The following is a 23,256-nucleotide window of genomic DNA, read 5'->3' as shown; positions in this document are numbered from 1 at the left end:
GTAGACGTGTAAAACAAGTAAACATAAAATAAAAATGACTAACCTATTCCGGTGGTAGTGGGTAGGAGTAGGAGACCTCCAGTGGCGGAATCCCGTACTAGTTGAAACCCCACCGGAGGCATCGTGGGTACAGAGAGTGGAATGGGTTCCACTGGAACAGGCGCTAAAACAGAAATAAAAATTTAAATAAAACAACAAACAATATGACACTAAAAAACATAAAAATACCTAAATTCTAAATTATTTAAACGGAAAATAGGTAATTGTAACTAATTTTTTAAGCGTAGGCTACTGTTCATTAAAATGTTGTATCCTATGTTACAGGGCTTCTTTACAATGTACCGTTTCTGTCCGGGAAGGGATCATAGTTTCATAGTTGTCGATTTTCGAAAGAAATCAGTACATGTATATTATTTCGTATATTTTTCATTTTATTGATTTAATGGAAAGCACTGTTCATTAAAATGTTGTATTCTATGTTATAGGGCTTGTTTCTTTCTACAATTTCCTGTCTCACAATGTACCGTTTGTGTTCGGGAAGGGTTCATAGTTTCATAGTTGTCGATTTTCGAAAGAAATCAGTACATGTATATTATTTCGTATATTTTTCATTTTATTGATTTTATGGAAAGCACTGTTCATTAAAATGTTGTATTCTATGTTATAGGGCTTGTTTCTTTCTACAATTTCCTGTCTCACAATGTACCGTTTGTGTTCGGGAAGGGTTCATAGTTTCATAGTTGTCGATTTTCGAAAGAAATCAGTACATGTCTATTATTTCGTATATTTTTCATTTATTGATTTTACATGGAAGCATTCATTAAAATGTTGTGATACATGTTATAAGACTTGTTTCTTTCTACAATTTCCTGTCCCACAATGTACCGTTTGTGTCGGGGGACGGGATCATAGTTTATAGTTGTCGATTTTCGAAAAGAAATCAGTACATGTCTATTATTTCGTATATTTTTCATTTTATTGATTTTATGGAAAGCACTGTTCATTAAAATGTTGTATTCTATGTTATAGGGCTTGTTTCTTTCTACAATTTCCTGTCCACAATGTACCGTTTGTGTCGGGGACAGGATCATGGTTTTCATAGTAGTCGATTTTCGAAAGAAATCCAGTGCATGTATATTATTTCGTATATTTTCATTTATTGATTTTATGGAAAGCACTGTTCATTAAAATGTTGTATTCTATATTATAGGGCTTGTTTCTTTCAATTTCCTGTCCCACAATGTACAAGTTTGTATAGGGGACGGGATCATAGTTTCATAGCTGTCGATTTTCGAAAGAAATTAGTACATGTATATTATTTCGTATATTTTTCATTTTATTGTTTTTTTGGAAAGCCCTGTTCATTAAAATGTTGTATCCTATTTTATAGGGCTTGTTCCTCTCTACAATTTTCTGTCTTACAATGTACCGTTTGTGTCGGGGAAGTTTATAGTTAACATAGTTTCATAGTTGTCGATTTTCGAGAGAAATCAGTACATGTATATTATTTCGTATATTTTTCATTTTATTGATTTTATGGAAAGCACTGTTCATTAAAATGTTGTATCCTATGTTATAGGGCTTGTTTCTCTCAACAATTTCCTGTCTCACAATGTACCGTTTGTGTGGGGGAAGGGATCATAGTTTCATAGTTGTCGAAAGAAATCAGTACATGTATATTATTTCGTATATTTTTCATTTTATTGATTTTATGGAAAGCACTGTTCATTAAAATGTTGTATTCTATGTTATAGGGCTTGTTCCTCTCTAAAATTTCCTGTCTCACAATGTACCGTTTGTGTCCGGGAAGGGTTCATAGTTTCATAGCTGTCGATTTTCGAAAGAAATTAGTACATGTATATTATTTCGTATATTTTTCATTTTATTGTTTTTTTGGAAAGCACTGTTCATTAAAATGTTGTATCCTATGTTATAGGGCTTGTTCCTCTCTACAATTTCCTGTCTTACAATGTACCGTTTGTGTCGGGGACGGGATCGCGTTTCATAGTTGTCGATTTTCGAAAGAAATCGAAAGGCATGTCTACTATATTTTTTCATTTTATTGATTTTATGGAAAGCACTGTACATTAAAATGTTGTGATTCTATGTTATAGGGCTTTGTTTCTACAATTTCACCAATCACAATGTTGCAAGATTTTGTGTCGAAGGGACGGGATCATAGTTTCATAGTTGTCGATTTTCGAAAATCAGTGCATGTATATTATTTCGTATATTTTTCATTTTATTGATTTTATGGAAAGCACTGTTCATTAAAATGTTGTATTCTATATTATAGGGCTTGTTTCTTTCTACAATTTCCTGTCCCACAATGTACCGTTTGTGTCGGGGACGGGATCATAGTTTCATAGTTGTCGATTTTCGAAAGAAATCAGTACATGTCTATTATTTCGTATATTTTTCATTTTATTGATTTTATGGAAAGCACTGTTCATTAAAATGTTGTATTCTATGTTATTGGGCTTCTTTCTTTCTACAATTTCCTGTCCCACAATGTACTGTTTGTGTCGGGGACGGGATCATAGTTTCATATTTGTCGATTTTCGAAAGAAATCAGTACATGTCTATTATTTCGTATATTTTTCATTTTATTGATTTTATGGAAAGCACTGTTCATTAAAATGTTGTATTCTATGTTATAGGGCTTGTTTCTCTCTACAATTTCCTGTCCCACAATGTACCGTTTGTGTCGGGGACGGGATCATAGTTTCATAGTTGTCGATTTTCGAAAGAAATCAGTACATGTCTATTATTTTGTATATTTTTCATTTTATTGATTTTATGGAAAGCACTGTACATTAAAATGTTGTATTCTATGTTATAGGGCTTCTTTCTTTTTACAATTTCCTGTCCCACAATGTACCGTTTGTGTTGGGGACGGGATCATAGTCACAGTCATAGTTTCATAGTAGTCGATTTTCGAAAGAAATCAGTGCATGTATATTATTTCGTATATTTTTCATTTTATTCATTTTATGGAAAGCACTCTTCGTTAAAATGTTGTATTCTATGTTATAGGGCTTGTTTCTTTCTACAATTTCCTGTCTCACAATGTACCGTTTGTCTCGGGGAAGAGAACCTTTTTTTTTTCGATCATGCGGTGTAAGTTTTTTATAAAGAATTTTTTTTTGTGTGGGATTTCTATTAGAAAGATCATAAAATGGAATATTATTGCAACATTTTGCGAAGACTTAATAAAATTTAAAATATAGTGAGTGATATTTCTGGCTTGTGGCCCGCTACATTAAAGCTCGCATTATGATCGTAAAGTAACCGCATGTGGCCATAGGAATCGCGTTAAAAAGTCGTTTGATGCGTTTTGCAACGACATACGACATTTAATGACACCTTAGACTGTTTCTACTAACTAGATACACCGTGGAATTTGTTTTTTTGAAGCCAAATAAGTGACTTTTTTCGAACAATAAACGAAAAATAAGTTCCGTATGATCGAAAAAAAGAGTAGAAAAAATATTGTGCTGGGTTAGCGTTGGTTTCTATGTGATTTGACAAATAAAATAAGTCTCTTTAGTTGTCAGTTTTGAGTCAGTATTTTTTAATTCTCTTTCGTGTCGATTGCGGATTGAATTGGAGCCGGGAATGGCACAAAACGAAATAAGTAAATTACCAACAGATATTCAGGCTGAGGCGACAAACGCCATATCCAAACTACTTCCATTTAAAAAATCCCGAATAACTTATGAAAAGGAATAGATAATTTTTCAAAAATGGAAGCAATTAAAAAACGTGCGAGAAGAAATAAAGTTTTTAACCCATCCTCGCTGTTAAAGTATTATTTAATCTCCCTTGCTCTTTTTTTTAATTTCAACAGTTACTATGGGAAAAATAGTATTTTCTTATTTTTTTTATTGATAAAAACACAAACACACCAAATATGTTTAAAAGAGTATTTTAAACAGTCTTTGAATGAATAAATAATAAAAAATTTACTGCGCAATTTATTTAACAATAAATAGAGTTAAATGTGAAACAGCTGTTATGGTGGTACTTGTATCCTTACCATGGCCTAGTAGGAAAGTGTCCTGGGCGAGCCAGTACATTTTTCCGACGGTACGTGGCAAAAAAACGTCGTTTTCCCGTGGAAAAACGCATGAATAAGCACGCGTCGGCAGTGGTACTGCGCGTACGAGAGAATCGGGCGACACTCGATACCCGGCCCGACCGTTCGTAATCGCAAACGAAAGGAAAAAACACTCAGACCAAACAAAAACCGGTCTAAAAAGTGCCGAGAGATGAAATAGCCAACAGCGCTGTTGCCAGACTTTTTCCTGTGATTTCTCCTAGCATAATAATTATGCAACTTTGTTCTTTTACTGTTAATTACGGTCTCGGGTCTAGAGAACCTGAACAAATTAGGCAAAGAAAATAAAGTCCTCCAATTCTGGATAGAAACACAAAACATCCCCCTTTAGAACTTTTTCTTTAATGGCCATAAGCGGGAGTAAAAGACCAACCGCCCGAACAAACACTAGAGGCGCCACCGGTCATCAAATGGTGTAAAAATTGCGAAAATTTAATCATCTAATTTTGACACAAGGGGTCGCGCTTAACTTTTTCAATTTTAATTCAATATTCATTGTTTTCAAACTATATTATTAGACTTTGTTGTATTTTTGTGAATGTATAAATGTTTTCTTAGTATAAAGTTGCATTATAGTAATTTAAATTATATTACATACATATTTAAGATTCAAATATTATGACATATATGTCAGTTGCCGTCTAAAATGTCATCTTGATAACAAAAAGTTAGTTATTGTCAAAAGCAGTTAAAATCATGTTAAAATATTAAAATGTACAAGTTAAATTAGATATTTAATATTATTTCAACAACAAACACATAATAGTACAGCGTAATGTTGATATGCAGGTCCAAAACAAAAAAAAGCCGTTATGTTTTTTCAGTTTTCGTTGTCAGCCGCGGAAGTTTCAGTGATTTTAGTGTTGTCGGATATTTTTATTTGTGAAATAGAAATATTGCGTTTGGATTGCAAAACTAAAAGTGGAAGTTTTATTGCAATGTAAGTAAGCGTTTGTCCATTTTATATTTTACTTTTTTCATACTTACGACAAATATACATATATTGAAATTTTATAATTCGTTTTATTTAAAAAATGTTAGAAAACAAACTTGTAATCCTGTAATTGACATAATTGTTATGTAATATATTCCATTTAAATGTAATATATTACTTAACAATTAAAAAAATGTACATTTAAAAATATATTAAAAATATATACAGGCACTAATTGAAATTTTTTGAGTGCGAACAAACACGAGAGGCGCTTTATTATTTACTTTCATTTCTTAACATGACAGACGAAGTTCTAAAGGGGGATGTTTTGTGGATAGAAATATCAAACAAGAAAAACAATAATAACCGAAAAAAGTGCTATTTTACTGGTTCTTGGCCACCACTCACAGTTCTCGGCCAATTTTGTATTGGTTCTCGGCCATGTAGGTATACCTAGAATATAGGTAGGATACCTTACTATGATTCTGCGTACCTAATTAAGAATCAATTAATTTATGAAGGTATCAATAAAAAAACTTTAATTAAAAAACTTATATGTACGTATGGCAGGAATATTAGTAATACAATAATAGCAATAGGCTCCTTAAAACCTAAATAAACGATAACAAATAAGTAACTATAAACATTAGGTACCGGTTAAATACCTATAACCATAGGTATCTGATTTTCTGAAGCTATTCTTTACAGAATGCTTAAATCTGTCAGATTTTGATAAAATTTCGTCAAACACGCTACAAAAATTAATTTTTGTCACCGAGCAATTTAGATTTTCGGGTTTGTTCTGCCACTTACAAACTGTTTTTTTCCATTCCGATTTCATCGGTTTGTAGACGCTAACGTCAGCAGGCTGGAGCATGTGGGTGATGTTAGGTGGAAGAGCGATTATTTCATTATTGTGGCACCACTCACTAATTGTCATAGTGAGATGGGATCTATGCCCATCCACAAACAGGATAACAGGCTTCGGAATATTTTCTGTAATCAGCCATTTGTTAAAATCATTATTGATAAACTCAAAAAATAAGTCAGATGTCATCCATCCTCTTTCTGACTTTCCTAATACCCAACCGCTCGGCATATTGGCAATAACAGCCCTGGGAAGTCGCACATGAAGTGGAGGAGCAAACTTTCCTTCGGCGTTGAACATTAATCGGGCTTCCTCAGAAGATCGGGTACTCTTCCTTTGATTCAATCCTGGATCGTCGCCCTTGGTACATTAAATCTTCGACTGGCCTCCCTTATTTTCATTTTGTTTTCCCAGATCTCACGCAGAGCATTCTTGAGATCTTTCTCTGTGTATTGGTACATACTCCTTTTAATCCTGGATACTTTAGGTCGTATCAAGACGGTTTTATTACCCTGGGTTTTATTTCTCCTAGTTTCCCTAGCCATTGAAAAAAATCAAAAGGATTAGAGTTGGTTAGCGGTCGAGAACCGAAATCTACAGTGATCTTGGTTGTCGGCCACACTATTTTTCATGGTGGCCGAGAAAGGCTAGTTCTCGGTCACTATTTTTAAACATAATTTTTGATCAAATTATATTTTATATTCGAATTAATTTAGCGGCCGCAATCTAATAATTAAAAAGCAATAATATAAGTAAATAAAAAAATAACAAACACAGGACAAAATATGTTTTTTTATAGTTTTTTTAAGATTGAAAAATAACTTTTTATACTGACTTTCGGCCATGTTGGCCGAGAACTAAAAGAGCGTGTTTTTTAATTACTGGTTTGCGGCCCCTCAAAATTTTAACTAAAAACCCAATTTTTGCTTAGTTTTGACATATATTTACATGTTTTTACCCTTCCCCCATCATATATTATACATTACAAGTACCTAGAGTAAATTTACTAATATTTGGCTTTAAATCCTAAAAAGGCCGAGGACCAGTGCTGGCCGGATAACCAGTGCACTGACCCTACAACTGGAAATTGCCCGTCGCGGCCCGCGGAGTCGCACAGTGCTTCGTCCCATGGACAAAAATCGAAAAAAAAGTTAAAATTTACCAATATCTAGTAATTTTATACTTATAGCAATGTTCGACCATCCTGTATATTATTTTTCATAAACAGCGTTTTTTGTTAGCAAATATTTTCACAAAAAATAAATTTTGCGATCATTATCTTATCAGTGAAAAGAATAACATTCATAGTAGTTCTGTATATTATGGAGTTAAACGGTACGTACTTTAAATTTATTTCTAAACAAGTTCGTGATTGTTTAGTTTTTATTTATTTTTTAATATGATTCTTAAATGGGTATAAAAATTTTACGTTTTCAAACTTCAAAAAGGCATTTAAAAAAATATATCAAAACATATCGTACTTATTGAATATTTTTGTTGTCATATTCATACACTTTTAATTTTTGTATAGTTCACCTGCGTCTGCTTGCGACGAACTTTATTTTATAATACTTTTCAGATGGAATAAAATTGATAAGCAATGCCGATCTGGTTAATACTTGGCTTGATCATAAGGACAATAACTCAAAATTATTTGTATTTCAAAAAATGTGTTCTTTATTAGATATTGATGAACCTTCCAGTCAAATGAGACACCACTTGTGCCTGAAAAAGCCCACTATGTTGGAGCGAAACGTCGCATAAAAAAAGTTCCCTCCTTTCAATTTATTATAAAACCTCATACCCAAGAAAAGGAAAAAATAATATATGGATATGGTCTATTAAAGAGATAACTATTAACATCCGAACCCCTCATACCAACAAAAAGAACAGTAACAACGCGAAAAAGTAACATATTAGAAAATGACGTACAGAAATATCTTATATGTGAGGATACTTCATCTACCTGTGATTTGGATACTATAAATTTGGAAGATTCAGCAGTGATTCTTCTGAATCAGAGTAGTTACGATCTATGCATTTTGTTGTCCTAAAGTAAATTTATAGTATCTTAAGTTTTTTTTAATTAAATATAACATTAATGTTTCTTTTTCATTAAAGAAAAACATTTTTATCTTATATTATATATTGTAGGAATCATGTTCTAATGTTATTTCAATTCTCTTTTTTTTCACAGGGATTTATTTAATACTTATACCGTTTTCATACTATAAATTATTATTTCCTTAGATGGAACACAGCTCCAACATTTTTATTATTTATAAGATTTTTTTCATAAACGTGGGACTAAGAACATCATCATTTAGTACAACGAGAGTACTCATCATTTGTGTCAAATAAACCTAGTTTGAATAAATTGCCTACAATAAAAGAGAAGTTTTGCATTTTTGTCCTCTAGAGCCATATGTTCGAAGCACTGTGCGTCGGCGCGTCTTCTTCTGACTTCTGACAGTTGTTCGTTGTCTGCAAGTTTCGTTTTTGTACTCAAGTCATGATTGTAGAAAACCCTGTCTTTTAATTTCCAGAACGCTCTTGAGGCGCTGCTAATCCTGTGCTGAATTTCCGAGTCGATATTGGCCTTTTCCGAAATCAAACTGCCGAGGTAATTGAATTCCGCTACATATTCCAATCGGTTATATCTTATATCTTATAACTTATCGAAAAGAGGCAAACTGAACCCCACAGAGTTTTTCATACAGAATTCAGTGGCACATCTTTCGGGCAGTGAGAGGCAACCTGCGGTACAATTACTGTGTACCTAGTCACAAAATTATTTGATAAATTGAGACAGGTTACTAAGAATATAATCTAATTTCCAACATCAGAAATGGGATATCATCCCATAATAAAGTTCTGTCAATGATTTGTAACAATTTTTGAGATTGTCAAGTCATTGATTGATATTTATGCGACTATGTTGTGCTATATTTTGTGATAAATTCATTTTTTTAGAGAAAGAAAAGTCGAAGGAGGCTGGAAAAATGATTCACGCTAATGAGTTAACTGTAGCGACCAACGGAGGTAGGATTGTAGTAGGAGAAATGCTTGTAGACCGCCCACTTGGACTTTGTTTGTACATACAACACATTTTAACCCTATTCATATCTTCTCAGTCATTACTCATCCACTGCAGAATGTAGGCCTCTCTCAGTTTCTTCCACTCGTTTCGATTCTGTGCTCTCCTCATCCAGTTCTTACCGGCTACGGTTTGGATATCATCAGCCCATCTTTTAGGAGGTCGGCCGACTGGGCGTTTTGCTAGGCAAAGAAGTCTTTTTGCCCATCTTTCCTCGAACTGTCTGGCCAAGTGTCCTGCCCAAGACCATTTAGAGTTAGCTATCCTCTCTACTATGTCCGTTATCCTCGTCTGTCGGCGGTATATATATATATATATATATATATATATATATATATATATATATATATATATATATATATATATATATATATATATATATATATATATATATATATATATATATATATATATATATATATATATATATATATATACTCTTTAACGTTCTCAATCCTTTTTGTCCATTAACATTAACTTGCTCTTCATTTTCATTTAGGGTTTTAGTTTTAGACAAATTCATTTTTAAACCTACTTGCGCAGATGTGTGGTGAAGTTGTTCGAGCATTGTTTGAAGTTCTTCCAACGATGATGCCAGGACAACGACATCATCAGCGAAGCGCAAGTGGTTAAGCATCCCACCATCTACCTTAATACCCATCTTGTCCCAGTTCAGCTTCTTAAATACGTCCTCCAGGGCCAGTGTAAAAAGTTTGGGGGAAATACTATCTCCCTGTCGGACTCCTCTTTCCATTTTAATTTTATTTGTGATATTTATGTCATCCAGTTTGATAGTCAATGTAGCTGATTTGTAAATAGATGATATTATGCCCGAGTATCTGTAGCCTATTCTGGCATTTTGTAGGGCATCGAGGATGGCGTGTAGCTCTATAGAGTCGAAATCCTTCTCATAATCCACAAAGGCGACATATATAGGGAAGTTGTATTCGGTGCTTTTCTCTATGAGAGTGCGGACTGCCTGAAGGTGATCCACAGTACTATATCCACTTCGAAACCCTGCCTGTTCCGGGGGTTGATAGAAGTCGAATTTGTTTGACAGGCGATTTGTCAGCACCTTTGTGAATATTTTCAAGATTACTTACACCTCAATCTAACCTAACTTTTTAACATACATAGTAGATTATAGACATCATACAGTCTCAGGGCTCTGACAAAAGTATCTTAGACGGTTTTACAGAGGCTTTCCCCAGAGAATCTGCATTCGCCGTTGTTTCTGATCTACTGAGGTGTTCATTAAGGAGACAGAGTGTCCTGTAAGAACCATCCGAAGATTGTTCTTACTTAAACCACATTAAATTGTAAATTATTCACGAAAAGAAAAATAAAAACGTTATTAGTATCTTGTAAACAGGGTATCTAGTTAGTATACAGCCAGAAAAAACACCACGTATACCGTTTACCCTCAAAAAAATACGACAATCTACCACAAACCGCATAATCCGACAACCTCGCTCACTCACCAGGATATTGCCACAGCGTGGGCGTCGCCAGGGCCTGTCCGTGCGTCGCTCCGCCCATAGACCAACTGGCCAATCCGGCGCCTCTGTCGTCGGCACATTGGATGACGGCTCCGCCTCCTGGTACCGCCCCCGATGTGGCCGCTGCAGCCATGCTAGCCATAGCAGCTCCGGCGTTGTCTGCTGCAACAACAAGCGATTGTGATGAGTTAGTGGAAGGAAAATCGGTTGGAGAGGATCGGAAGAGTGACGGATAAATGTAGGGTGCTTGGAGAGTGGTTATGGATGATATTGGGATACTATTCTACATTATTCGTACAATAGAAAACAAAAATATCTATCTCTTTATACAAATTTGCCTAACGAACAAAAAAATGCTTAACGTTTAGGAAAGTTTATCTCTTTCCATCGTCGGAAGCAAAAAAATACAAAGAATAAAGAAAAAAACTATATAAATTCAACTATTCGAGAACACTTGACACAAAAACCGTTGACGTTCTGTTAAAATGACATTATATCAAGTTAAACTTAAACAAAATTAACAATTACTACCTGATAACAACTACTTAATAAGGTAAAACCAAAAAGCCCCAAACTTTCTGTATGATTATTTTTAATTTTTACGTATGTTATGTTCTTTAAAATCAAAGAAGCGATTGCCATACATTACTAACATCTACAGATGCATGAGCAATTCATTTATTTTTATTAGATTGTATTAAAAAAGCCTTTTTTCTTTTTCTTTTAGAGGCTATCGCTTCTTTCATTATAATTTTGGCGTTATTAAAATTTATTCTGTGCCCTGTGTCCCATGAATGCTCACAAATCTTAGATTTGTGAAAAACTGCCTTTCTTAAATAATCAGTTCCAACATTTAAGGGTCTAGATGTTTCACCAATGTCAAATGGTATTTTGTATATTACATTTTATGTTTGATACTCTGTATTCATTGGTTTAGTATGTGACAAAATGGATCTAAGTGTATTTTGTGTCTTGAAAGATGTTCGTATGTTATATTGTTTTCCTATATCCTTCTTATTTTTTCCGAAACGCCTCGTATGTATAGAATTATAAGTTGTATATATTGTGTATTGTTATCATTGTGTCTATGATTTGGAGTTTGTATTTCGTTTAATATTTTGTCAATAAAATATGGTGGATAGTCGTTTTCTATTAATGTATTTTTTATGTGGTTTATATCTCTGTTTATCTACTACGAAATGTCGTCTGAACATATTTTTTTTGCCCTATCATATAAACTTTTTATATAACCTTTATAGTAGGGTGAATTAGCTAGTGGTCGGTTAGGTTGTTAGGTTAAAGCAAATTTAATCCTGAACATTATATACAGGGTGTCACAGATTTTAATCGGGAAATTTTAATAGACGATAGAACTTGCAAAAATAAAACAAAAAGTTCATATCAACTTGTAAGATTTAAAGCTTCCTTTTCGAGATACAGGGCGTTAAAGTTACTTAAAAAAGAAAAAAAAAATAAGATATTTGAAAAACTATTTAGTCGATTTTGATATAACTTGACCCGTTTATAATACTTACTATGGGACTTAATTTGATGTAATTAGATTTAAGTTTAATGGCCAGGGGCGGCGGTGGGGCATCACTGTTAAATTATTTTAAAGGAAAAAATAGGCACGCCACTGCTTTGTTAGAAGTTTAATATTATTTTTGGATTTAGTAATTAAAAATATTATTTTTTTGTCTTTTGACTTTTTTGTCTATAACCTAACCATTATTATTTATAAATAAATGAATTTATTTTTTTTCGCAAGAAGTAAGCAAGATAGACAAAAAAGTCAGGAGACAAAAAAATAATATTTTTAATTACTAAATCCAAAAATACTATTATACTTCTAAAAAAGCAGTGGCGTGCCTATTTTTTTCTTTAAAATGGTTTAACAGTGATGCCCCACCGCCGCGCCGCCCCTGGCCATTAAACTTAAATCTAATTACATCAAATTAAATCCCATAGGAAGTATTATAAACGGGTCAAGTTATATCAAAATCGATTGAATAGTTTTTCAAATATCTTAATTTTTTTTTCTTTTTTAAGTAACTTTAACACCCTGTATCTCAAAAAGGAAGCTTTAAATCTTACAAGTTAAAAATTTTCCCGATTAAAATCTGAGACACCCTGTATACGTTTTTTGTTGTATGTTATCTATATGAAACAATCATCTTTAAACGATACCAATGCAATTCATAAAACCAAGCTTCCATTAGTAAACAGCGTTTTCAATTTTTCTTCTTCTAGATACACGTTTTTCAACCGTATTAAGGAACGCTTGTTTATTTTATTGGAAATCCGCAAACGGCTAAGTTTTCAATCCAGGTAACAATTTTTTTCAATTTCTCCACAGTTTAAAGAATATAAATATATCAGTTGACCCACTCTTCGCCCGTATCAAAATTCCTCCCGCCGCTCCCCGCCTGTCTTGTAGACTTGGGTGAGTCTACATCCGTTGCTCGACGTGAACACAGCGTTCCAAGTTTATTTTAGTTTTGTTTTCAGTCCCACGCATTGGATGAACCATATTGTATATTATAATTATGGAAACCTAACTATGAAAAAATGGTTTTAAAAATATACATATAAATTAAGAAAAGATTTTCCTCGAAATATGCACAAAATATTTATTTTTAACAATTAGTTTATAATTTTAGTAGATATTTTAGAGCAGTAGTAGATACTTTACTATTGTGTTTTGGATTTTGCAATATTTACCGGTTTGCAAAGTGCATATTAAATTATTATTTAAGATATTTGCATTTTTTTAAATAGCATGTATTACTTTTTAGATGTTTGTATTTAACTTTAACTACCTACCTGGAAAATCCAAATTTTATCGTCAGGTAATAAAAATACGTGCATACAACTTCTTCTGCTATTGACAAGTTTTTTAGAGTTTTTACTAAATTTTATGTAACAGTAAATATAACAATTGACGAGCACATGGGAAAAACGATGAGTATCCAGAAATGATAAATGTTCAGGAAACCGTTTTTTTAAATGAAATTACGCATGGACTTTTATATCCGAGCTTATATCGTTTTTCCCATTTTTAAATGCCTGTTTCTATGTGGCCGTTATCGATATTCCCGTTTGATATCCCCCAAAAGGTGTAGCCCCCCTTTTTTTGGTACTTTCATTATTTTTCCCGTGTGCTCTTCAATTAGTAGTAAATACTGTAATAAATTATATTTGCATATTTCTTAAGTTATAGCATGTTTTGCTTTTTAGCTGTTTGCATTTAACTTGAATTATCTACCGTTTTATTAAAAGGTAATAAAAAGTACTTGGATACAACTTGTCTTGCCATAGTCATTTTTTTTTCAGTTTTTACTAAATTTTATCGAACAGTAAAATTTATTACACAATTATCTACTAACAGTCATAATTACTGCTCATGATAATCATAAAATTTAGAAAAAATTCCAAAAAAATTGACAATGGCAACACAAGTTGTATGCAAAGGTACTTTTATTACATTACGATAAAATTTGGGCTTTCCGGGTAGGTAATTAAAGTAAAATGCATACATCTATAAAGCAAAACATGCTATAATTTAAGAAATATGCAAATTATTATTATATATATTAAAAAAATTAACTTATTATATTTATTTAGTATACATTTTTCATATGGGGTTTCCATAATAATTACCCTATTGACAATTCCATATTACAAAGAATTAGGATAGAATAATATATCTAATATTTTAATATTAATTTATAATTAATACTAAATACTAATAAATATTGATCAATTATTAAAGACGCCTAAAACTAGTAGTGTATTTTTATTTTTCTACTTGCTATATTAAAATTCCTTAGTATTTTTAGTTGATCCCTCGTATACGGCCAGCGTTCTGACTGATAAAATAGCACTTCCGCTGCACCCGGTAAACGTACAAATTTTTTGTCGCCTCGAAAGGTCACGGGCCGCCTTTGAAGTCAAAATAACAATAGAATTCCTTAGAGTGGACCAACTGATATATTAATATTCTTTAAACTATGCCTGTACTGACTGCATCTTTTACGCGATTTTCCCTCCTCTCGGACAGTTTTGACTGCTTTTTCTAATGCATCTCTATTGTATTGATGAAAACTCCCTTTTACTTTAGGCTTCATGCTTGAAAATAACCAAAATCTCATAAAAAATCAGTCTGAACTCCGCAACATGACGTCGAAAAGTGACTACTCTCCGACCTCCCAAATATATTAAATTTAGCGTTGACCAGTGGTCGGGCAACTTTTATTTCCTTTGATCTGCTTTTGTGTTGAATTTTTGCTGTCCGACCACTAAACACTACCAAAAACTTATGTTTCATTATATTTCAAACAAAAAAGACAGTAAGTAGATATTATATAATTTTTAACGGTTTCAGAGTGGCAACTTAGGCAAAGAAAATGTTATAGAACAATGCAGAAGAATTGACAGAATTGGATTTTTAATTATTTGAAGCAATACTGAGCCATATTTTTAACTTATATCCCAATAAATACGTTTTGTCCGACTACTGGCATATTCACCCTATATAATTTCCACGAGATATTCCAGGATATACTAAACTTACGTGCATAGAAATCGGCCCAATGTGAACTTTTGGTTTTAACTGTGTCTTTTAGAATCTATTTATCAGAGCAAGTAAAAAATATGAGCTGTTTTCGACATGCAAGACAATTTGACATGCTTTAATGTGAGCATAAATTTATCCAGGGTACTTATCGTTTATATGCGTACCAACGGGTAAACAAATAAAAGGTATTTGTGTTGCGGTGACAATAAGAATAACAAACTTGTCAAATATTGCAATTACTACCTGTGTAATCGAAATTTTCACATTGTTCTTTTATTCTTTGATTAGTTGTTTCATTGTTTGATTAGTGTTTCAATTTAATGCAAACATCACCGGAAAAAGCCACGCAAGTAATCGCTTTAATCGAAAATGGACTTAAACAGAGAGCTGTAGCTCGGCAACTACATATGACACGCGGAGCGATTCGAAGAGTGTGTGACCGATATGAGGAGACTCGATCCTTTCATAGTCGACCTGGAACTGGTAGAAAGAGATATACAACGGATCGTGATGACCGCTTTATTGTGTCAACAATGTTAAGAAATGGGCGTCTTAATGCTATTCAGGTGCAACAACAGCTCCGTGAATCACGAGTCAGTGGACAGTAAGACGAAGATTGAAGGAAAGTAACATGATCCCCAAAACACCCGCAATTGGTCCAAAACTTACCCCAGCTCATCGTCAAGCACGCTTGCGTTTTGAACTAAAACATCTGAATTGGACACTAGAACAATGGGAATCTATTTTATTCTCAGATGAGACCAGGATATGCCTCTATGGTAGCGACCAAAGAAGAAAAGTGTACCGGAGGCCAGGTGAGCGATTCGCAGAATGCTGCATTGAGGAGCGGATTGCTTATGGAGGTGGTTCCTGCATGAACTGGGATGCAATTTCTATAACTGCGCGAACCGACCCAGTTTTCATCCGTTGGGGCGACCGTCGGTACGGGAGAGGATGTTTAACTGGTGCTAGGTATATTGAGGAGTTTTTAGCAGTTCATGTGGTACCTTACGTCGACTACAATGGAAACGAATTCACATTTATGCATGATAATGCGAGGACACACACATCAAGAATCGTACACGATTACATTTCAGAAGTGGGATTTCGGGTTATGGAATGGCCAGCATGCAGTCCAGACTTAAACCCGATAGAACATTTATGGGATGAGCTAAAACGAAGAATTCGTACTAGACGAAGAGCCCCAACTTCTATCCCAGAGCTCATTGTTGCAGTAGAGAAAAAGTGGCTTAACATCCCGCAAGAAACTATATCAAATTGGATCGAATCTATGCCAAATCGTATGAGAGATGTTGTTAGAGCAAGAGGGGGTCATACCCATTATTGAAAATTTAGTTTAGTTAATTGTCCGCCACATGGTATAGACATTTTTTATCCAATATGGATTTATACTGTTAACTTTACGTAATCTTTTGAAACTATAATAAGAAACATTTCTTGCACTCTTATTCCAATTACTACAGCGATCGTAGAAAAAATTAATATAGTCAGCGTCTGGTGGTAACCTTGGCTATAAAACGCTGCTTTTGTAATTTGTATAATAATAATGGGCAGGGATATCGTTAAAGGTTAGCAATAAATAACCACCTGACGTGTCATTTAAATTGCACAGAATATTATGGATATTTGCACCCCCGGGGGGCACATTTCTAACTATTTTAAGGTAATGGCTTTTTCCGATACACTTTTGCGACGAAGAACCATTTTTATGTAAATAAAATTTAATCTAACAAAGTCTAGAAAAATCTAAAAGTAATAAATTTTAAGGCATTAAAAGATGTTTGGTGCTGGCGTATTTGATCAGAGATAGGTAAAATCTTTTATGATTACCTTGTTACTTTTATTGGGGATAGATTTAGAGAAGGCTGAAGCTGTAAAATTTTTGGGTACTATAGTTTCAAACAATGCTATATTGTTTTATTGTGTATATATACATTTTTTCTGACGAATCTCTTGAAGTTATATAACAAAAATCTTCGATTTTCACGATATTAATGTATGAAAAAAGTCGAAAATATGAAGACCAAATTATTGGCTATTTTTTACACATTTTCAAAGGCCTTAGAAAAATAGTAATTATAGACATAAAATTATGAAAATGTTAGTATTTATAGGAAATTTTATGTAGATTCAGAGAATATACACCTTTAAAGGCTTAGAGGTCTTGGTTTTGTGAGAAAATTAATTTTTTGGACCCTTATTTATCATCTTTCCCCTCCCATTCTTTTTACGTGCCCATACCATAGTAGCTGTCTCGATTCGATGTTGTCGGTGCTGGTATGTATTCGCCTTGTTCTTTGCCTGATCTCATTTCTAATGTGTTCCATCCTTGATATGCGACATGCTCTTCGGAGAAAGTCCATCTCCACTGACTCGACCATCCTTCTTTCTTTTGCTGTAAATTGCCAGCATTCGGCACCGTATGTTAAAATTGGCTCTACGATTGCTTTGTAAATCTTTATCTTTGTTTGGATGGATGTTTTATTTGACCACAGGAGAGGGTTTAAAAGACCGATTACTTTCGTACCTTGTTGAACTCTACTATGTATATCTTTCTTGGAGTTCCCTTCTTCAGATATAATACTTCCTAAATATTTATATTCGCTACACCTTTTAATTTCATGTATGTATAGTTCAGGATCTTCAGTTTGTTCTTCTTCTACTTTCAGGTATTTGGTTGTGCGGTTGATATTGAGTCCCCATCTGTCGTATTCTTCCTCAAGTTTCCTGGACATATAGTCGGCATCCTCCTCACAACCTGCAACAATAACTTGGTCGTCTGCAAAGAACAAGGTCGATAGACAGTGGTTGTCAATCTCTATTCCCATAGCTCTACTCTTCCTTCTCCAGTTTTTCAATGCCTCCTGGATATATATTTTAAATAAAGTAGGTGATAAACTGCACCCCTGTATAAGTCCTTTAGATGTCAGGAAGGATTCATAATAATCATACTTTTTGGATTTTTGTACATATTCCAGATTGCATTGATATATGTTTTACTCACATTTGCTTCAACCAAGATTTCAAATAATTTCTTCAAAGGCACCGTGTCATAGGCTTTCTCTAAATCTATAAATACCAGATGCGTGTCCAAATTTCGAGGTCTGCTTTTTTCAATTATTTGTTGTAACACAAATATGTTGTCTGTACAAGAACGCCCAGCGCGGAAACTACCTTGTTCTTCTATTTCTTCAAAGCTCTCTTCTACTCTCTCTTTTAAGATCCTGCCATACAACCTTCCCATTGAGCTTGTCAAACTAATGCCTCTGTAGTTGCTACATCTTTTTTTGTCTCCCTTCTTAAAGATAGAGCTGACGTACGTCAGGTTCCAGTCTTCAGGAATGTTTTCGTTTTTTATCAGGCATCTGTTGAAGATATCAGCTAGTATTTCCAAAAATATATCGGGTCCCTGCTTTATTAGCTCAATGAAAATGTTTCCCGGCCCCGCAGCTGTTCCATTTTTTGAGTTCTTCAATGCTTTCTTTATCTCGTTTACACTTATTTCATTTACATCTATATCTTTTGCGTTTTTCAAATCTGGCACTTCTAGTTTGAATTCTGTCCTGTTTTCTGTCAGTTCTAGTTTACTGTTTTGCTTTTCGTCTCTTCTAAGGTTCCTTATTGTCTTCCACGCTTCTGACACTCTTGTACCTCTAATATATCTTTCCACTCTCTTACATTTGGTTTCCCACATTTTGTTTTTGCTTTTAGATACTTCGCGTTTAACCATTCTATTTAATCTTGCATATTCTTCTCTGTCGTGGTCGCTGTGGGTACTAAGCCATTTCTGGTAGGATCGCTTTTTTTCTTCTATAAGTTTTTTTAAGTTTTCAGACCACCATTCTGGTTTTTCCGTCGTTTGCTTATCTTGTTGCCCTAACGCTTCTTCAGCTGCTTCGTAAATGCATTGTTTTGTTTGTTCATACAACGTTTCAGCGTTTACGTTGTCCCTTTTTATATATGCTAGTTTATTGGCCAGTCTCAGTTTGTAGAGAAATCGTGTCGACTCTTGCATAAAACTTTCTAAATTGTTTTTAAACGCTTCTAAAAGGCAAATATATATTTATTTTTTATATAACTGATTTCAGCTATTCTAAAGTCTATTAAATATCCTCAGAAAACGGATACAGTTTATTTAAAATTCGTGTTTTCCGTGGTTCACAGTAGCTTTTTAAAGACAATTTTTTTCCTTTCTAATAACTGATTTCAGCTAAACGAAAGTTGACCCAAAGTGGACGCCCTGTATTATTTTCGACAATACTTTAGGGAATAATCTTGTGTGTGTAGACGCAAAACAAACACTTGATTAAAATAAACCGTTCCTTATCACGTGTCAATGATAAAGCACTTCCTGTGGGATGCCTGTGGATGATAACAACCCTGAATCGATAATCGTAACGTATACCTATTATACTTCATAGAATTCAGATGCAATATCCTTCTCACGAAAGTATAATAATTTATCTTTGAAAAAGAAATGCTATTTTATACAGGAAAATGTTATATATATACAGTATGTCTCCGGATTGTCTTTACAAGAGGAACAACTTTTTTGACGACATTTTCAGAAATCAATGGTTAATATGTTTATACTTTTCTAGCAAAAGAGAATGACAGTGAGACTCTAATATCCTCAGAGCCGTTTACATCAATACTAGAAGAAATCTTCCTTCTTTTAGACTGGACCAACAAAGAATTAAAAATGGACAATATTTTAATCATCTTTGGCTAATGACGTAGGCCTAATTGTCAATAGTCTCAAATCTAGAATGCCACTTTATCTGAAAGAGAAACTATTCGACCAATGTGTACTACCAGTCATGACCTATGCACACGAATAGGGAATGCAATCCCGCAAACCCGCGGGATTAAAGCAATCAATCCCGCGGATCCGCAAAATTGCGGGACTGTAAACGATTTGGTCCTAAATGGTACAAAAGGCATTGTACATTTTGCATAGGCCAATAATATATTGATATAGCGTGTATCTTAAACTAGCTGTACAGAAATTTCGACCGATGTATACAGAGTGTTCTAAAAATATATTTAATATTAATTAAATTTAAATTTTATTATAATTTATCTACTTATTTTATAAATAGAAATATTATTTTGATGTTGAAGTTTTTTTAACTTGTATTAGTTATCTGCTTTTAGATACACTCTATATGAATAATTTTTTGGCATATGCAGAATGTACAAAGCTTTTTGTACCATTTAGGACCATGCGTATGATTAAAAATGCATATTTTTCGAAAAAAAAACGTCGTGTATTTTCCTTAAAACAAAAACAAAAATATAAAACTGATCAAATTGTTTTTTCTAATTTCAATACAGATTATCGTACTTCGTAAAAATGTCGATTTTTTAAAAAATGTAAATTTGCGGTAAAAAAGATTCTTAACCAAATTTTCACACTCTTATAAAACACCCTGTATACGAGAATTCATTAAATATATTTTCGAAAACCACATGGCATCTTAATCACAATAGATGCATCTAAAACCTGGTCCAAACCGCTTCCAAAAATCTTTTTTAGTTCAAGAGATATTCAACCTTCGATTTACCCTAAAATTTTGCTTGTCCCGATAATTATGTACGGCGGTTTGTTTGACAAAATTGTCCACACATCACTTCACATACGCCAGTAAGAAATCTAACAACTAACCTGTTTGTTTCACTTATTTTTAAAGGCCAAGCCGTAAGGGGAATCCCCCGGGTTCCGAGCGTCGACGCATCGGCCCGGAACGAACCGGAACGATTCGGCTACCCAGTAGTAAAGTGTCGATCCCGCAGATCCCGCACGGTAAAATCCCCCAACTTTGATCCCGTGGAATCTCAGAGGGATCCCGCATTTGCGGGATTGCATACCCTACACACGAAACACTAAAAACGGACATTATAAGGAAACTACGGGTCGCAGAACGCTCAATGGAACGAAATATGCTGGGAATAACCAAGAAAGACCGTAAAAGAATAGAGTGGATACGACAAAAACCCAGCTAATAGATGTAATCCACAGAATCGGGAACAGGACACTCAAAGATGGGAAATTCTATCGGGGGGCCTTTATTCCAAATGAGATCGGACCAAATGACTCCTCTTTATCGCTACCACAAACCATCCGAGATGAACAAAATGATGAGGAATGTGGACAGATATAACATTCCTTTCGGATGGACTAACATGGTATACAGACGGGTCAAAAACCGCTGAAGGAACAGGAGTTGGAGTATTTGGGGAAAGACCAAGGGTAAGTTTATCCTTTTCCTTGGGTAAACACTCAACCGTATTGTAACGTTTTTAGTTCTTTACATGTATTTTTTATATATGATTTATATGATGTCTGGCGTATCGTCATCGGATTCCATATCGTTCAGGCTTGATAATTTATTTGGCACGCTTGGCGTAATTTTTACGTTCCCTAGTCGCCAACCCTGTTATCGTTTCACTGCTCTGTGGAGGCGCTGGCAACCTCACTTTTTTGTTCACCCGGCTTTTAGAAATGGCAATTTAAATCTTGCTGTAAAATCTGAATCAGCTGCCATTTCGAAGCTACAGGTAAAGATGAGATATTATCTTTATTAGATTCGTTATTATTATTGAATAGTTTTAGGGTAGAGTTTTGGATTGACCCACCTTAACTCGTATTTGTATTTTGCTGGCACATTGGTGTTCTTTTGCTTTTGTCCTCCAGAATGTTACATGGAAGACAGGACAGGTTCTTTGTTTATTATTGAGCCCTCGGAAGTGTTTCGAGGTAGGTTTATTTTGTTTATTAGACCTTGTTTGGTTTTAAGCAAGAGTTTCGTATTTTTAGGGTCTTATGGACGGACTGTGTCCAAGGTTATGGTCCTAGTAGTGTTCCAAGGTACGGGTAGTGTCCCCATATTGCCACGGTATGGATACAGCGTAAGCCCCATGCTGCTTCGTTCCCATTTCTAAGCCTAGTCAGTAGCTACGGCTGTATTGATTCATGGTGTCCTCATTCTGGCCCCTTATGTTGTTTTGGCCAACAGGATCGCCGACAGACAGTACAGAGATATGAGCCCACCTCACGCAGCTACTCTTTGAAACAGGATTGCCTCAAGAACAGCTAAGTGTAGATTTAGGTTCTGGCTTTCATTCGATTTTCGGTCTTAACTTAACGTACATTTTAAATAATATCGTACAGACTATATTTAGTGGTTAGATTATTAAGAACATTTATGTCGATTTAGTAGTTACAATATGATTTAGATCTTAGGTTTCATTACATTACGCGTTGTAATAGTATTTAACCACTATAATAATTATTAAAATTCTACAATGTCATTTACCAATAAAGAACATGAATATTGATGATTGATTGATTGATTGATATGACATTAGTTTTAAGTAATATACAACTGTGTTTTCTTTCTCTATACATGCCTGGCGCCCAATATCTATATTTTTTTGTTTATTGTTATTGATTAGTTATCTCTCTAGTGAAATACCTTACCCACGACAAAGTTTACAGAATAAAATTATTCTGTAAACTTTGCCCACGACTGCTCTCCGATGAAAAGCTGCCGTTCGCAGTGGTAATGTTTATAAAAAAACGCTACAACCTGTTTAGATAATGCATGCGTGACTATAGATAGAATAAGAATATAGGTATCGATTTTCTTATGCAAATAATTACAAAAATTTTAGAATTTCAAGTCGTCGTATTAAAAAATTCAAAATATGACCAAAGCTAATAATTTATTTGCTTCACTTTGATTAATCGTGATGTAACATTTTTTTGTAATTTGTATAAACCACCCCAAAAATACCAAGGAGTGAAGAAGCAGAAATAACTACTATCGAGGAAAACAATATCCCTTTACTTACTACAGACCAGGAAAAAAATTTATCAGAAAATAATATACCTCGTAATATGCCTGTATATGATGTATAGACTTCTCTTAGATCAAAATAAATTTTAGTTGAGTCAACAGTATTCGCTATTGGTTTAAGAAAAATGTCTCTTTCATCAAGAAATGTCCCTTCTCAATCAAGAATTTTTGCATGAATCAAAGAGACTATTGTTCTTGTAGCAAGAACTTCTTTGCATATTCATTTTGGGTCAACAGTGAAATACTTCGGACAGATAGATTCTTCTATTCGCTAAAGTA

The 23,256-nt window shown here is 33.9% G+C and overlaps 1 protein-coding gene across 3 annotated transcripts in view; it reads right to left on the bottom strand.

The window, feature by feature from the left end:
• The window catches only part of LOC115888751 (protein winged eye), an 87,926-nt gene that overhangs the window by 20,293 nt on the left and 44,377 nt on the right, over nt 1-23,256 (bottom strand). Inside the window, exons 6-7 of one of the 3 annotated variants that reach the window (XM_030908587.1) lie at nt 10,501-10,680; nt 44-163 (exon numbers count right to left, since the gene is read on the bottom strand). In XM_030908587.1, the coding sequence (XP_030764447.1) occupies nt 44-163; nt 10,501-10,680 (300 nt within the window). Of the gene's footprint in view, nt 1-43; nt 164-4,039; nt 4,205-10,500; nt 10,681-23,256 lie in introns of those variants that run through there. The other 2 variants (XM_030908589.1, XM_030908590.1) reach the window with 2 other exon arrangements.

This window comes from Sitophilus oryzae, unplaced genomic scaffold (genome assembly GCF_002938485.1).
Source record: "Sitophilus oryzae breed Bouriz unplaced genomic scaffold, Soryzae_2.0 scaffold_808_pilon_pilon, whole genome shotgun sequence".
Classification (NCBI taxonomy): Eukaryota; Metazoa; Arthropoda; class Insecta; order Coleoptera; family Curculionidae; genus Sitophilus; species Sitophilus oryzae.
This window is presented reverse-complemented; position numbering and strand designations above follow the sequence as displayed.